Genomic DNA, 18521 nt, shown 5'->3' with positions numbered 1-18521 from the left:
TTTGTGCATTCATGATGCTGGCCAAGGAGAAGCACCAAACAGCAGGCAAATATGACCAACTAGTTAAGTAACCATGCGACATGACTGTATGTAAGTGCATTGTTCTGCCTGTCATTGATATTACAAGCATGCCCATTCCATAACAAGCCCATGTGTCCCTGTACAATTCTTTCTTGTCATCTGTTGTTTGTATGTTCCTGCCGTAGTGCTGATAGTTGTTGTATTGTACATCAGAGTCAGCATGCCGATACCATTCCCGCTGTTGTCATGGCAAAAGGTGGACAATCCTTTCCCGGCCTCATCACTCATTCCTGTCATTCCACATGCAACAGAGATGCAGGGGAACCGGTAAGAGACAAATAGCTTTCATCTTCTAACCACTAAGTACAGAAATGTGCTCACTCTCTCCAGGAGACAAAGGACTACACAGCCCTGTCAGAATACAATGCAGAGAGCCCAAAGCAACGGGATCACTCGCATTTACTTTGTTTCCTGAGCTCTGATTCAGGGTAGAACCAATACTGATTTGACAGAGTCGAGTAATTGAGGTCAAGATAGTCGAATAGGGTGACTAGTCGTCACTTTAAAAAATCTATATCAATAAATCCTGTATTTGACCATGTCTGGTGCTCTATTTGTGAGTTGACTTTTTCAGAACACTTTTTTTTGCATTATATTTTAAAACTGCTTGGAATATATTCATGTGTCATTTATATGTTAATGGATTGCAACCGCAACTGTACTTCCCTCCAGCTGAAACTCACCTGGCTTGAAGGTAATCAACTCCCAGCTTCAGAGACCGACTGTCAGTTTTCTATTCAACTGTTCGGCTAGTCGACTGTGTCGACTCTCTGTGATACTGTGAAGCCTCCCTAGTAGGCTGGTCAAGGGATAAACAAAATGTGGCTGAATGATTTGTCAAAGAATTTTGCTTGGGTGTTACTGCTTTTTATTTATTTTCATTTTGTTTTATGCAAACTGTTTTTATTTCATGAAATCATGTTTTTTTTTTTTTTTTTAAATTGGCAGAAGGTTTGATAGTTTACAGTATGTTGGTCTTGTTAGAGAGGTTTAATTTGAATTCATATTATTATTATTATTTGTTTATTTAGCAGACGCCTTTATCCAAGGCGACTTACAGAGACTACGGTGTGTGAACTATGCATCAGCTGCAAAGTCACTTACAACTACGTCTCACCCGAAAGACGGAGCACAAGGAGGTTAAGTGACTTGCTCAGGGTCACACAATGAGTCAGTGGCTGAGGTGGGATTTGAACCGGGGATCTCTTGGTTACAAGCCCGTTTCTTTAACCACTGGAGTAAATCTGGACAGTAAAGAAAGGAGGCTTAATTGTGAGGTGACCTTAAATAAATAAATGAATACAGCAGCCACAGGAGGAAAGGATCAGAACATATTTGACAATTTGAACCCTGTTAACTCTTATATATGCTTCTAAAACACTTTATTAAAAAGGGACTCAGCATTTGCTTGGACATTTACCCTCCTAGGTAAATATATGTATTTATTTTTTTGTTTTGTTTTGTTTTTCTGAAGCTAAATAATTCATTTAAGGAAATCTACCTGCATCAAAGTTGATTCTTTTCTTTCTAGTTTTATACAATGAAGTAGAATAAAAAATAAATAAAAAGACGTATTGTTCACCCAAAGAGTCTCAAAAACTCACAAGTTTTAGATTAAATGCTAGTTTATTACAAAAAAATTATTCTTAAAATGAGCCAATGAAATGGTACAGAAAGCCAATAAGGGTCACATGTTTGGACTAGAGTTCTTGATTCTGTTTAATGGAATATTGAATATTGAGAAGCTTGTTTTTACAGCAGTGTTTAAATTAGATTTGAATCAGCAGTTCTGTTTGTTGTAATTGATGTTTATATGAGTGATTTAAAAGCACAAACATTCCGGAGTAGAACCAATTATTCATGAATGCATAAAGACGGTGTAAAGATTTCAGTGAAGGCGTATATACAGTTGATGCTGATGACCATTAGGTGATGTCTTTGAAATTCTCTTCTTATATGTTTTTTTAAATCTAGTTTTAATCTCTATTTAATGCATAACATTTTTTCCAGATATTTTCCAGAGCACATACAGCAAGAGTGTGTGTCCTTTTTTATTTCAGATCTTAAAGATCACATTTTTAACTACTGTGCCAGAAGTAGGAGCATGTTAAGGCCTGTCCACACTGGACGTGATGCAAAAAGAGAATGTGTAGTACAACACATCGCACCACGAAAAAAAATAAAATAGGACATGTAGTTTTAATACAAACCATTAACACTGTCTGCAATGCGACGGGGCGACACACTGAAGTGATCTGAAAAAAATACGATTGGTGTCTATTTTTGCGTTTTTGTCGCGTGGCAGCTAGGGAAACAAACAGGAACAGCTTCCCTTGTGCTCTGTTTTCAAGAAACAATGGCAGAAGAAAGTTCATTCTTGTAGTATCAAAATACCCAGAGCTGTATAACAAAGGACACAAAAATTACAAAGACACGCCAGTGAGGCAGATAATATATATATATATATAGCAAAACAAAAACAGTACATTACATTAGCAGGAACCTGCTTTCGTGAGAGACTCAGAGACCAGGTGTGCTGTAATCGAGAAAGAAATGCTTAGCCATCATAAAATAACAAAATTAACCAAAAGCAATTCTGTGCACCTCTTTTCCTGTGTGTGTGGGATTGTCCGCCCTCATGCAGTATTTTTAAAATGTCCCAAACAAACGGCAACCTCACAGGGGCCCCAATTCTGCTGGGGGCCCTATACTGTAGTGTAATTTGTGTACAGCTTTATCCGGCTATGGACAAATCACATTGCGTGCAGTGTGAATAGACCTTTAATGTCACCTTCTGCTTATAAGCACTGCACTAAAATGACTGCATAGAATAAGAGCATATGGGGACAAGCGCCTGATAATTTCACTTTGGTTATTCTCAAACTTCGGGGATTGTCAATATCATCAATTTCATTGACAAAGGTTTGTCGTTAAATTTCATTCTAAAATTAGGATTCGCTTCAGATTAGGGGACTTTCAGTAAAGCTGTAAACCAGTCATTTGCTAATTTGTTTTGTTCTTTTACTGCAGATCCCCGATTCCATCATCTCACGCGGAGTCCAGGTGCTCCCCAGGGACACCGCCTCTCTGAGCACCACTCCTTCGGAGTCGCCCCGCGCACAGGCCACCTCACGCCTCTCCACCGCTTCCTGTCCCACGCCAAAAGTAAGTGCCTTCCCAGCGCTGCCTGCCGCTCTGTGCCATCCCATCATAACGACTGCTTCTCTCCAGCTTGCACACATGTATAATCGGAGCCCCACGTGATGAATGAGTCCAAGACAGCAACAGCTCAAGACCCGGCAGTTTTGCACCAATTCCATTTTTGGAAGCCCTTTATTTAAACACCACCTTTTCACTTTGATCAGCTCCTCGAAAAGTCTTACTAGCCCGTCTTCCGTAATCGAAGTCGCTAAGCAGATGCAAAATTGACTGAATGGTTTCTCATTCAACCAGAATAAAATGATTTTTTTTCATTGTGTTTTTTATTTTTATTTTTTAATTAGGTATCTGCCGTTCTTTCTTAATTTGGGGTTTTACATCTGTTATTTTACATGCTAGCTCTCCAAACCCTTAAACAGAAGGCAATAGAGGAATTAATCCATAACAGCAAAAATCGCATTTAGTTAGTAATGTTAAATGAATACAAACTGCAGGGTTTTTTTTTTTATTTACTTTTCAGTTGATTTTGGAAAGCAATAATGTATATAAAGGACACCTTCCAAATACTTCGAGAAAAAGATCAGCGTTTCATGTCACCCTGTAAATCTAATCAGGGCTATAGCAAGAAAATAGTCACTCTTCAATTTTAGAGTTACTTCTATATACAATATTTTGTAATTTCTAATAACTTGCGGTGATAAAAATGTTATATTAGAGCATGTTTGCAGATCACACCTCTGTGCAGTCACCCAGTGAATCTGCTCATAGACCAGTTACTAGTCAGCGGGGGAATCCTGTGTTATTCAAATCTGTACCTGTGCCTGTTTTATTCCCCCACTATGATAACCCTGTATAATAACATGTGGATCAATCCAAGAAGGTGTCAGGTCAGAAGCTTTCACAGAAACAAACAGACACAACTATAGCACCGTATTCCGACAGAGTAATATCTCAGCCCTGACTTCACCTCACCAAATTACCTTTACAAAATAGAGAAACACTCTTCTGTACAACCGAATAGGCCATAGTTTCATTACGCAGTCTGTAATTGCCACACATTTATTTTACTTTTTTTGTATTTAAAAGGATAGAACATCTCATTTCAAGGGGGTCCTGGCAACCTTGACACCTCCAGTCCAGATTTTTGTTCTAGCCATGTTGTTAATTATTCAGTTTAATCCATTAAAGCACATAACGGTTCATTAGACCAGCTAAACCTGAAGAGGAATGACTCTTCAGTTGCCTATCCCTGCTCCAGATCCAACATCCAAGAACACTGGAGTGCGGTTCACCTACTGCACAGGGAACCAACGTGCAGTGCTGTGACACCAAGTCAACGTATTATAAAGGGTAATCCCAGGAAGACCACAGGCAAGTGGTTGATGCAATCCAGGGTGAATCCCCAGTGTGGTGAAATGCTCTAATAAAATACCGCTGTACCTAATCAGGCTGTAGGATGATCAACTCATGTAACTCTACAGAAAGACTAGCCTACAATAACTTCCCTGCAGTATATGAGGTATTTCATCATGACTGATGTTCTGCACAGCAGGTCAGTCTGCAGACATCAGTACAGGGCAGTAAAGCTGTGTTTTTTTATTGTTTTGAAATCATAATAAAATGGCACTAAATAATGCCCCCCTAGTTGTGTACATGTTAGAAGCTTCCTCTCTCAAGATGCAGCTCTAGTTGTGTACATGTTAGAAGCTTCCTCTCTCAAGCTGCAGCTCTAGTTGTGTACATGTTAGAAGCTTCCTCTCTCATGCTGCAGCTCTAGTTGTGTACATGTTAGAAGCTTCCTCTCTTGAGCTGTACCCTTCTTAAGCATTACGGCTACTTGTCTTGTTGCAGTATACTGTATTTTCTTGGCTGTTACTTATACACCCCTGAAAAGTAGCTTGTTGGATTTCTCAGTCAATACTGATCAGCTTAACTAATGTGTTATTTAACACCCGTTTAAAAGTAAGTATGCCATCTGACCTGTTTAAATCATTTTTGTTAAAAGCATTTTTATTTTCTCCAAGCCGTGTGTAAATTACATTTATTTTATTTATTTATTTTCTTCAATATTGACTTTTTTGGGTAATTGAAGTAAGGCACTTTGCTTTACTCTGAATTCTCAATTTTTAAGTACAGTCGTTGAACTGAAATATGGCTACTCAAACTTGGAGTAACTGTCTGTATAATAATTATACACAATCATTTTAAATCCACTTTAACACAGGTTTTCATGCCTCATGAACCCAACACTGGAAATGATGAGCAGAATACATAGTGCAAATTAGATATTTTATATAGGCAAAGACCCTTATTAGAAGATGAAAAAAAACTGCTTGGCTCTTGTGACAGGTAGCGTCACAGCCCAAGCTGTTACTGTTGTCTCAGAAGCAAGAAGCTGCAGGTTTGAAGCACTGTCCACACGTTTAATCAACAAATAAACTAACAAACACTAGACAAAAGAAATAGGCACAGGGGCAAAAACAAAAGGTTGTACATAAACATCACGCACAGTACAGGACATCACAACACAGCATCACACCTTCACCAACATTAACTTCCACCCGTGGCTGGAGCCTCATTAACTATCATGCAATTATGGCCCCAGCCACATTCCCACATGCTTTCTGTCAGGGAGGAATTTAACCCCCTCCCTGTCAACCTAGTATCCCCCCCCCACACACACACACACTTTATACCGGCAGGGCATCCACCCTGCCACAGCTCACCACTTTCCATTATCCATTATCACCAGCACCTTCATTCCGTACCACTTACAAGCTACTGATTCTGTTGAGCGCTGCTGTCACTGTGCGTAAGGTCATTGAAGACCCTAAACTAGAGCTGTCTAGTCACTTTGTCTCTTTAAGGTTTAAGGGAAATAATATCTCAGATCTTGTGAAACATATTGAGCGCTGTGCTTTGCGTAATTGTCATTGCACTAATGTTCTGCTTCATTTTGCTGGAGAGGGAAAAACCCTGACTGTTCTCTGTGCATTTATTTTTAATTTAATTGAATTAAAATTTTCGTGAATGTAGCATTCATCATAGGTGAGGGACATTTGCTACATCCAGGCACCATGAGAGCTTCACAGCTCAGAGATAGAGAAAGAGAGAGAGAGAGAGAGAGAGAGAGAGAGAGAGAGAGAAAAAAACAACTCAACTCTGACCTAAACACCCCTTGGTTGCCTGCCGGCCATTCTGTCCTTGCCCTGTCTCAAGACTGCCAGTGGTGCTGAATTGCCTGCTGGTTTTATGATGAGGAGTAATGTGCAAATGTACTTATAGACCTTGAATACAAGTTGTTTACAGTTTTGCTGTGCTGTTTTAAATGTAATAGCTCCATAGCACAGAGATAAGAAAAAGCGCATCAGAAAATAGTTTTAGGTTCCTCGCTCAAAAATGGTGACCCTTATGCTGAGGACCCTCACCCCAAATTCAGGTTTTGATACAGTGTCATTTCACTGCTGTTGGAGAAACCACTCCTTAATTACTGTAGTCAGTTGTACACTGTCTGACTGTAAAGAAACATAAATCTGCCTGTAAATGTAAGCGGGAGCTGTATGCAGCGCTCCAGATAAGGTTTTTTCTCGGTAATTGAGTAATTTACTCTCCAACACTATGCAGTATTTTGGGTGAGTAAAATACAACACTGTCACACTCTACATGGTGAACACAGAACTGTCTTAACTGTGCATCAGTCTTCACCAGGTTAAGGATCAATGCTTTAGAATGCCATCAAAGCGTTTAACTCCAGTGTTTCCATTAGAACTTGAAGCTATGTGCGCACAGTCTTGCTAACTCGGACACAGTCTCAAGACTGTGTCTTGATGTTCAGATATCCTGACAGCTTCAACCAGGTTGCAACGGCATGGCTGCACTGCAGAAGAAAATGTACACAGCGCAGAATCTGGTGCAGTTTCCTGGGAGATGTACCCTGAAGACACCCTCTAATTATAGTCAACCCATCAACAAACCTTTCTGAAAAGATCATCATTATTAGGCTTAGGAATAAAAAATAAAAAAAAAACAATTTGTAGATCTGGTAATACATAAAATGATTCCTGCAGTCCGTTGCATTCCTAATATATTTATTGAACCGTGACTAAAGTGCATTAGCTACTCTAATTGCAAAATCAAAGTAACATGGATAAATGGTTTTACCAATTTGCTTGTTGCTGTGCATAGACTAGGGAGTAGAGCAGTTGAAATTGAGCTCTGCTCTGTTCAGGTGCCTAGATATCCAGGATTTACCTGGGTAAATGAGGGACACCAAGTGTATTGAAAACAAGGGCATCCACACGGGTGTGGCTCATGCATTAATTAAGCAAATAACATCCCAGCATGCTTAGTGGAATGTATAAAAATGCTGGACAGGCCTGGTTGCCTATAATTATGGCTAGCATGGCTGCAAGAGGAGACCTCAGTGACTTTGAAAGAGGCGTGATATCTGTGCATTAATTCGAAGTGCAAGGCAAAACAGGAGAGCAACTGCAGATCAATTAACTGCAAATTTCAACCTGGGGTGCGAGCAGCCAGTTTCATCAAAAACAGTCCACCGAGAACTCCACAGAGCGGGATACCATAGTGGCCCAATGCCCTATTAAGTGACTTTACATTGGTGTTTCCATTTTGTTGTCCACTACCTGTACATTTATACATATGTATATTATAGTTACATTTTGACATATTTCTAGAGAACTGCTTAACCAATTGTGATAATGTATACAAATTGATATAGTGGTGTCTTATTTTCATCATCTAAAAATTATGTTAAATAGGAATCACCTTGGGTCCCTGAGAGGGCAGGTTGGCGTCCTGGCTGTGTGAAGTCTCCGGTCTCTTCTGGGGTTTCAGGGGGAACGTTGTATTGGCTCTGTCGCTCCCGCAGGTTAGGGAGGCACTTCCGGCAAAGACTGTTTCACATCACTACAGCTGACCCTACCGGCCAGGCACCCGGTGAGCTCAGCGGACACCTGCATGGATGGCCTTTGCTGCTGACATCCGTTGTCAAGCTCTTGGGTGTAAAAGAGGAAATTAGCATGGTCATGGGATCAGAGGAACCCACTGAACCTTCACTTCTCCTGAGCTGTGTGGGGAATTGCTGCGGTGAGGGAACATAACTGGCTAAAATCCAAGGCTAAAATAATTAGGTACTCTAAAAAAAGCAACAATTATTTAGATCCACCGCTGCTCAGATCATTAAAAAATAGAGATGGTGTTACAGTGTGGGTTATCCAAGAATTCAAGCATTGATTCAAACCCAGGGTTTCTTTACATGCCTCAAAAACAAGGAGGATCCAGGAAAAAAACAAAAAAAACAAAAAAAAAAGAAAAACTAGTTAATCTTCTCAGAGCCAGTTCAGTGTTTTCTAGTAAGCTCTGGTCTTCTTGACAGAAGCCGTTTGGGTCACGTTTTTTTTCCTCCTGGGGCTTGCGATGAATGATTCCCCCTCTGTGACTCTTGGAGTTTACAATATGCAAAGCAGAGCCATTAAAAACGAGAGGGCTGAGCGATGCAGAGGACTAATTCTCTAGCCTTTCAGTTTCTTTAACCTCTGGAGGGGTACATTCAAATCTTCAATCGGGTCACACAAGTTTGATGGTCTCAGCTTTTCCCCCAGTGGACTGGTGACACACACCACACAACTGCCAGCCGCTGCTTGGGGAGAAGCCCAGGACTGAATGGCAGACAGGGGGTGTTCAGGTCAGAACTGAGGGTTGCTTTTGCAGAGCTGTGTCCTAACTGTAGCCAGCTATGTCACACACATTTCGTAAACTCTAAACTGACTTCAGCTTAAGCCTTTCCATCTATTGTTTGTTCTCTTTTTTCAGTAAATTGCCATTGCAAGAAGGTTTTATGATTTGTGTTCCTGTTATATAGGTGCAGCGCATTGCCCCGGCTACATAAATTCATAACTCTCTCACGCACCACCCCTATGCAATTAAATGTAAGAAAACCGACTTAAAACCTACTGTATCACATAACCAAAAGCATGTAGCACTCTCCTGTGCTTCTGCCTTGCAGCTCCTGCTGCTAACAAAGAGTGAAAGGCATCAAATAATACATTCCGGTCCTCTGTTTCCAATTTAATAATCCCTGAAAACCCTTGTAAGCAGCACAGGCTCGCCACATGTATGAATAGTTGCATAAAAATGCAATTTAAAAGTATTGTTCCATTTGGGATCTGATTGGAATGTGTTCATGGTACAAGAACCATCGGAACATCGTTACAGTGAGAATGTTCTTTGAAAGTAGTAATTTGGTCTTGAGGGATGAGATGGGATGTGGGGTAAGAGATATGCTATTGAATTGATCTGCAAGGTTAATGGAAAGACTGCCGGAGCCTGTTGTAAGCTTCCCTATAAATAAGTTTGCTTTGTTTCTGTAGCCTGTGTCCCAGTATTTGATTTAACAATTAGACTGTTGATAAATAATCGCGACCGGAGTGTACAAAGAAAATTATCCCCCTGCGATTTCAATCTGGCCAGCATACTGGAGGTATATTGATTTCATTTTCATTAAACTAGTCACGCTTTTTTTTCTTCTTTGAAACTGTTAAGGCTAAAGCTGTAATTCCCTGAGACTAGTTTTTTATGCATGTCACTTACTGTACTGCATTTCATTTTCCTCATGTAGCGAGATGGTAGAAAATTGAAAGCAGTGATTTTAATTAGAGGAACATATGGGTGAGGTAGTGTGTGTAAGCTTGTAGGCTCCGAAACAGAGATATTTGTATCACGCTGGGAAAGGAAATAGAGGTTGGTGTAATTTATTGCATTGTGACCAATGCCGGCAATAATTAAAATCACAGACATAATTTGCAGTTCCTGTTTCTAAAGTATCTTTAAAGATTCGTCAAGGTTCTTTTCAGGCATAAAGCCAATTTTATTAAATGCCTCTGTGTAGCAATGGTTTGTGCATAATTTATAAAAAGAGACTTGGCAAAGAAACGTGTTCTCACCAGTCCATCTCAGTCTCTCATTCCTGGAGCTTTCCTCAGCTTTGGACCTCCACTGAAATTGAGCAGTAGTTGAGGTGCCCCTGGGTACTGTACACTAGAGATCGGCATGGGTACCCGAAAACCTGGGTACCTGTCGGGTTTTAAATGGCCCGACGCGAACCGGGTCTCTTTTTACGACTCAGGTATCGATTATTAATTTGAGAATTTAAAGAAAATGTAGCAAATATGACAATACAGTAAGGGTGGGTCTCTGCTAGCATAATAAAGACCACATTAGAACAAGCTTTGCATTAGCGGCAAATGCAAGTACACCTCGGTAATAAAAACTGCGGCAACTATTCTTCTCAGGAACTAAATGAGAAGAAAACAACATAATAACATATTTTATGTCAATGATTGACTCTTAAATATCCATTAATAATAACTATGTGGCTTCCAATACAGATTGCTTTATCTTCAGTTATTGCGCCAATATAGTTTCTTACCAAAAAGATCAAATAAGTAGCTGTTGGAGAAACATGCATTATAATTTAAAAGATTCGTTTTAGATTTGTTAGTATTTGGGTTTCATTTAGTTAGTTCAAAGAGCAGGAAGACAGATCGTAAGGGGAAAGCTTCAAATGGCAATTTAAAAGGGGACCCTGTGCTTTGTCAGAGAGAACACTTTGGGGGCTAAAACCTTCGAAAGCTTAAACAATCTCCTTCCTTCCTTATCTTTATAACATCAGGGTTTCCTGAGTGGAACATCAAACAGGCTTTGATGTTACAATCACTTAAGGTAATAAAACGAAAGTGGACCCACGTGGTCGATGATATTCTGATAGGGGTGATGGGTTCCCGAGTGGCGCATCCGGTAAAGGCGCTCCACGTGGAGTGCAGGATGCGCCCTATAGCCTGGACGTCGCCGGTTCAAGTCCAGGCTATTCCACTGCCGACCATGGACAGGAGTTCCCAGGGGGTGGCGCACAATTGGCCGAGCGCCGCCCGGGGGTGTCCTCGGCTCACTGCGCACCAGCGACCCCTGTAGACTGGCCGGCCGCCTGCAGGCTTTCCTGTAAACAGCCCAGAGCTGCGTTGTCCTCCGACGCTGTAGCTCTGGGTTGGCTGCATGGTGGGCGTGCAGAGTGAAAAGAAGCGGTCGGCTGACGGCACACGCGTCGTGGGACAGTGTGTGTTTGTCTTCGCCGCTCCAGGGGTGGTAGCAGTGATCTGAGCCTAAAATACAATTGGACATTCCAAATATGTGAGAAAAATGGGGTAAAATTAATTGGCGACTACTAAATAGAAACAAAAAGGAAAAAAGAAAAAAGGAATAAGGGGTGATGTCTAAGAGAAGCTATATTAAATCCCAACATTGTATTGTCTTGTGGATTCTGTTATGGCCTGTGCTTAGGGACAGTGGAATACCCTACTGTTTGACTGTATTGAATAAAATATCTTTGTTGAAATCTACAACAGAGTTCAGAATCACAATAATTATTTATACTGACGGATGCATGAGAACACTAACTTCCAACTAACCTTTTATTGGTAACACTTTATTAAGGTGCTGTTTATTAATGTTTTATAAACGTTTTATAAATATATAATATATACTTGATAACTGTGTTATAGAGTGTTAATACAGTGTTATAGATGGTTTATAACCATGCAATAGTCATAGACAGAATTAGGTTTATAAAGGGGACAGTTTTTAGCCACCTATTGTACTTTATTAATTATTATTATTATTTATTTCTTAGCAGATGCCCTTATCCAGGGCGACTTACAATTGTTACAAGATATCACATTATGTTTTACATACAATTACATTATTATTATTATTATTATTATTATTTTTTACATACAATTACCCATTTATACAGTTGGGTTTTTACTGGAGCAATCTAGGTAATGTACCTTGCTCAAGGGTACAGCAGCAGCGTCCCCACCAGGGATTGAACCCACAACCCTCCGGTCAAGAGTCCAGAGCCCTTACCACTACTCTACACTGCTGCCCCTAAATATCCTACTTTAGGATATTTGAACATAATTCTGTCTATTGCTAGTGCATGGTTATAACCCATCTATAACACTTTATTAACACGCTATTACATAGTTATTAAGCATATATTATATATTTATAAAACATTAATAAGCCATACCTTTGTATAACATGTTACCCTTTTATTTTTAAATCAACAGTAGCCTTTTGTGAGCGGTGTACCCCAGAAAACAGACTGAAAACCGGAAACTTTTTTTTATTTTAATGAAGTAGATAAACATAAACAAATATGTGGTTGTCACAAAGACGGCCGGAGTGGGTGGTGTCAGACCAGATGCAGGAAATAAATAAACAGAGAGATGTGGTTTGGTATAAGCTGGGCGCGTGATCGCGCTCAGCATTTAATAAACAGAAAATAAAAGGTTTTAAACACAAAAACACGGGACACGGCACTACACGCCAAAATAAAAAGACAAACAAAACGGACTACACAGACAAAACACGGTGAGCAGATTTAACTATTACTATTACTATTATTATTATTATTATTATTATTATTATTATTATTATTACCTCTGTCTCCAATCCCGTTCTCCACTCACCGAACACCTAACCCCGACTGCATGCTACGTGTCTCTATATATACTGTTGTGCTGGGATTCAATTACTAATTAATTACTCACTTGAATCCCAGCACGTGAATTAATTCTGTGCAACCCCGTGCTCACATATTACATTTAACCAGCACGTGAAGTGATTTGTGCCCTCCTCGTGCCTAAATACAAATCTACCTTTTTAAATCACACGTGAAACACAGACCCGTTTATATCCCGTGTACCAATCTATACACCAACATTAACACACGCAACATACAACACATAACACACAAATGCACACAGGGGCGGGGCGCATTGCCACAGTGGTACATATATTTTATAGATGGTTTCAAACTTCATTTGCATGTTAAACTCCTATTTTTCAACCATGAAGATCTCAGCAAAGGTAGGGGGTAGAGTGATGTCCTTTGGAACATAAACACTTTGTAATTCTTTGAACCTTTAAACAGTCTTTCAATATTATTAGTATTACAAAAGATTAAAGAGGGGTCAAAACGTTAACGTTCCCCCTATGTACAATGCAAATTTTAATGTCAATGGTAGCGGTCTCTTCCGAGTTATTTTCCTATGTGGTTTAGAATTACTGTAAACTACATTCAAATTATGTGGAATAAATTCCTGTAATAAAAGTCGATGCAGAGATTAATCAAGCTGAGGCAAGCGGTTCCCAAAATACAATCTTTAATATGTCAGACAGTCAGGAGTGTGTCGGCATGAGCTACACTCACACAGTATATAACACATGTTGTAACAAATGTCTGTGCAAAGTTTAATAACATTTGGACAAATGTTTCTGTAGCCTTCATTAGCCCAGCTAATCAGAGGCCAAAATTAGGTCACAATGACCCCCCCCCCCCCTCCCCCCCCCCCAAGCACTCATGCTAATGAATGCCCATACCAAGCTTCATCACAACTGAATGAGTGATTCTCAAGATATACTACAGTTAAACACCCAGGCGTCTCCCCTGTATCCCTGTCACTGTGGAGCCGTGCTCATGGGAATGTTACTGAAGCTAATGAGGGAGCAAAATGCATTTTAAAACCAACCCTTAATAAATGACACTAACAACGTTCAACAGCAGAAGATGATTGGGGGAGCAGTGAAAATGCACAACTGAAGTTCATTTAATTGTCATTTTTGAAGGAATTTCCTGAACCTCAAGCTTAAACCATAGCTATTTATAACAATGTTTTTTTTTTGTAATGAATACATATGTATGTTAGAGTGCATGAAGGATTTGGTTAGGGGATTAAATGATGGCATGGATGGGTAACAGCAAAACAAAATGTTTTTTTTATACCCTTGAGGGTACAGTATATACATGTGTCATACTTAAGAATTTTACATACCAGTATATTAGAGAACCGCTTATGCAATTGTGAGGAACATTGCTCAGGACATTCTTGAGTATCAGAATCTTGGTATATATTTAGGCTGTCTGTATGCCTGCATATACACTGTCAGAGGCTTGTGTTGACGTACTTGTTTGTGATGGCCTAAATAAAAGACAAAGTCACACACAAGTAGGTGACTCAGAGGAATGTTTTAGCTGTCTCTGTATAATATGAATCCTAATACTGATTCTCAGCCAGCACTGCACACACAGGCAAACTCAAGGAGAAACCAGTTTGGGTTGGTACAGACTCTGCTACACAATCAGATACTTGTTTCTTTCCATTGCCAATGTCCCTTTTTTATTTAGTCTGTTAATGGCACAGTCGAGAGGGTGCTGCTGCGTGTGCATCTTCACACATGTGTAGGTTCCAGTGATGCATGCATGATTCACATTTATACAGAATATTCCAAAATTAGCTCTGGGTGATTATATTCTGAGTGTGTGTGTTAGAGAGAGAGAGAGTGAGTGGAGAGGAGAGTACTGTACATGCATTTCAGAATCAAGGAAACCATGGTAAGTTATTCTTCCCTTTTACATTTTTCATACATTTCACAGCTAAAAGGTGGCGAGGTTGTTGTTTGTTGGCACTCTAGGCAGGTTCACTTACAACGTGACAGATTATGTTTCTGTTCCTCCTGAAGGAATGTATCCATGACTGTTTGTGTCTCAAACCATTTCCAAGTTCGTTACGGAACGCAGCACAGCCGCTACAATGCTGCTGGATTCGTTGAGGCCGTGTGCTTGAAAGATTTACAGGATGTCACCAACGTGAGCACTGTTTAGCCTCGACAAGTGCCAGCCACAGGCTGTCCTTCACAATGTGACATTCACTAGTCCTAAAGAGATCTGAGTGGAATAGTCCAGGATTTACGGCCATCGTCCGTGCTGAGCAAGGTTTCAGTAAGTAAATGTCTGCTTGCCGTTCTGAGATCTCTCTGCCAATGGGATTTGCTGTGGTGGGGAAGCAGCTTTGTGAAAGGACATGTAGCTCAGCAGAGCAAGTCACTTGCAATGGGAATGCTGATTTGGATTTTAAACCGCAATGGTGCGAAAGACATTTTTTGTTATTACTAAATTGTTAGTAGAAAGTTGAGGTTTCCCGGGTGCTTTAATTAGCACAGGTTGGTGATGTGCAAGGTTTTGCTAGTCTTTGAAAAATCAAGTGGGCTAATTCAGTTGTCTGTCCTGTGGGGTTGTTCAGGGCAGGATAGAGGTGCACTCTCTCCAGGATACTACAGTCCAGAGGCGTTAATTGCCTTTTCCTCCACCTCTAATAGTCAACCTGAATTCATCACCAAAATCTCCCACAGTGCGTAGCTCACACAAACTCTAGATTTTCACAAGAACAGTATTTTTTCTGCCCAGACAATCCTGGAAATGTGTATTAGGCTCTAAATTATAATAAAACATTCCAAGAACTGTCATACAGTAGTTCATCGTCCTTGATTTCGTGATGTCATTGGTCTTGGTTTGGAAATGTTTTTCTTTTCTTAGATATCATGGTGGCTTCATTAAAATGCTCCCAGTTTGGCTACAGCATCCAGTGTTTCTGTTCTGTTGTGTCTCTGATAGCAAATTAGAATCGAATCTGAAGTGTTATATACAGTCCTGACGCATGTCAAATAATCCTGGCTTTGTTTCTGTTTGATTATTATTGATTTATAATAAGGCGCTTATAGCAACGGTTAGAGTTGAATGACACAATTTCACTGGTAAACTTGCCCATAGATTGTGCTGCTTTCTGAATGTGGAACAGTCAGTCTGTGTCTTCCAGTTAGTTTACTGGAGTTAGTGAACACATTTAGAAAGATTGGTCACAGTGCAAGCCCTACAAATGAATGCAGCTGTTTGTTATTTTAGCATGACTTGGCAACAGCTTAGTAAGTGGTGTTACCATGTCAGCAAGGGGTAGTGGGGGTTAGCTTTTAGTTACAGGACACGTAGTACATTATAAGGTATGGTTTGCCTGTTGAAAATAAATCTTATCAGTAATATCATCCAAAAGTACCTTGATGTGACCAAAAATTCGTAATTCTCTTGTAATTTGTAATTATTTAGATACTCTTGTGTGTTAGAGAACCTTATTGTTTTGGGGTAACAGTTTCTATTTTCTATGTATTTAAAGGAAACATTGGGTAGGAACTTGTGGTTGCCTTTCTCCTTATCAGGTTTTTCTTGCTAAGTGATTTATACTATGTGTACCGCACTGGTAATTCAGTTAGGGGACAGGGAGAAGGACCCTGAAGCTGAATAATGGCTGGAAATGAATTTGAAAACCTTGGATTATACTCTGTTAATAAACTAGCCCTGCCAGGCCATCAATATGGCAGTAACCTTTACAGAGTATGGTTTGCTGGGATAAAATCCACCTGGACCAATTCACAGAAAACGATGCTAAGCTTATATAGTGTAGTGTGTCTTTGCATCACTATATGTGTACCTTGAAATGTGCAAGCAATAATAATTCACTATGTTAGCTAGAGAACAGTGTATTTTGTATTTTATAGTGTGTTTTTATGTTCTACTTTTTCATGCAGGAAGTGGAATTCTATACCTCACAAACTACAGTGTATAGTAACACTTTAGACCTATAGTCTGTTTCAAATGCATTTCTGTGGGGGTTCTTACCCTAAAGATATGATTTAAAGCACTAGCAAACAGTCCTCTCCTGATATCTGCAGTCATAGTTCACTGTAATGAGAAATCTGATTTATGAGCAGTGAATGATGATGTTTAAGGTCTGGTTGTAATTATAGGTATTTGTCATGTATCATTACTTGTTTAAACTTATTTACAATACATTTGAAATGGTGTTAGAGGCCAGTGACCATGCACAATGATTGCTGATGGACTGCTACCAGTAAAGTTTATCTGAAAATACCAATGTAATGTCTTAGGTACCACAATGCTCAAATATATACTGATGAAATCTGTGCTAATATATACCTGCAGGGTGCGATTTGACAAATTTCCAGTGGGGGGGATAAAATAGACAAACAACAAAACATCATGGCAAGCCTTGATACATCTGCAGTACACAATTTAAACAGTTAAGAGAATCACTAAGTTACTTATTTATTATACTGAATCAACTGCTAAAAAATCTTTAGGAATCACACATTTGCTAATCTGCCATCATTCAGGGTAAACGCAGTTATTTTTTATGGATACGGTCATACTTGTCAACATTTGGAAACTGTTCAGCGGGACGCTGATCATATATATTATCATATAATACGTGTGTACCCCAGCTCAACACCACACGACCATCGCGACAGTAAAAATAGACATAATGAAGCATTCTTACCTTTGTATAAGTTAGTGATCAGCAGATGAAAGTGCAGAGCCAGGGATAAAAAAAGCAGAGCCAGGGAAATCCCTCCCATCCCCCCCATCAAATCGCAGCCTGTATACCTGTAACAGTTATCTCAGCACCGCGGATTTCAAACTTTTTGCACTTAAGTTACCCTTTTACTTCCGACTTAAGTGTTGCACCCCCACTACGGCTGCATGAAAAAAGAAGATCAATCCTACAGATTAATCTATAAACTATTGATTCGATTCAGACAGACACAGAGACAGACAGCTTGTCAATTTGATCTGATCATCAGGGCCAGAGCAGAGACTGATCTGTGGCGCAAACAGCAAATGGGTTTTAAATACACACTGTGACTAAGCTGCTGCTCTGTCGTGATATCCTGGTAAGGCTTAGGAAACTCACACACGCATCACTGAAAACGTTAACTATGAGGTTACTATCCTGAAAAAAAAAATCAAATACAATGCAGTTTATTGTAAAAAGAACACTAGTTAGCTACGGGCGATGCTGCTTTCAAGACTAAATGTGGCACAGAGGTAAAACATTTTCTAATGATAGCCTGACTTTATGTTAAGTGAACAGACTGTTTCAATCAAACTGTACCCTGTACCCAAACAATTACATAATCCTCCCTGTTCCTCTCCCTCCAGAGAAGGAATTATGGGATGGGGCCTGGGAGTGCTGGCCAAGCCCTTATAGATATTTCCCATAGTAAAATTAACGCAAAGGGAGGGCTTAGGTCGGCCAGGGCTCAGCTCACCATGCACCAGTGACCCCTGCAGACTGGCCGGGCGCCTGCAGGCTTGCCTGTAAGCTGCCCAGAGCTGCGTTGTCCTCCGATGCTGTAGCTCTGGGTTGGTTGCATGGCGGGCCTGCAGAGTGAAAAGAAGCGGTCGGCTGACAACCCACATTTCAGAGGACAGCGTTTGTGTGTTTTTGCCGCTTCCGAGTCAGTGCAGGGGTGGTAGCGGTGAGCTGAGCTTAAAAATACAATTGGACATT

The 18521-nt window shown here is 40.1% G+C and overlaps 1 protein-coding gene across 19 annotated transcripts in view; it reads left to right on the top strand.

Annotated features, from left to right (window-relative positions):
• Window positions 1–18521, top strand: part of LOC117421522 (gephyrin) — a 206974-nt gene that overhangs the window by 118310 nt on the left and 70143 nt on the right. For 13 of the 19 annotated variants that reach the window (XM_034036033.3, XM_058991302.1, XM_058991308.1 and 10 more), the window contains exons 8-9: window positions 235–348; window positions 3112–3246. In XM_034036033.3, coding sequence (XP_033891924.1) covers window positions 235–348; window positions 3112–3246 — 249 coding nt within the window. The remainder of the gene's footprint in view (window positions 1–234; window positions 349–3111; window positions 3247–18521) is intronic. The other 6 variants (XM_058991305.1, XM_058991310.1, XM_058991314.1 and 3 more) reach the window with 1 other exon arrangement.

The sequence above is a fragment of the Acipenser ruthenus genome, chromosome 18 (assembly GCF_902713425.1).
Source record: "Acipenser ruthenus chromosome 18, fAciRut3.2 maternal haplotype, whole genome shotgun sequence".
NCBI classification, from domain to species: Eukaryota; Metazoa; Chordata; class Actinopteri; order Acipenseriformes; family Acipenseridae; genus Acipenser; species Acipenser ruthenus.
Note: the sequence above shows the minus strand (reverse complement) of the source record. Positions and strands in the feature narration are given on the sequence as shown.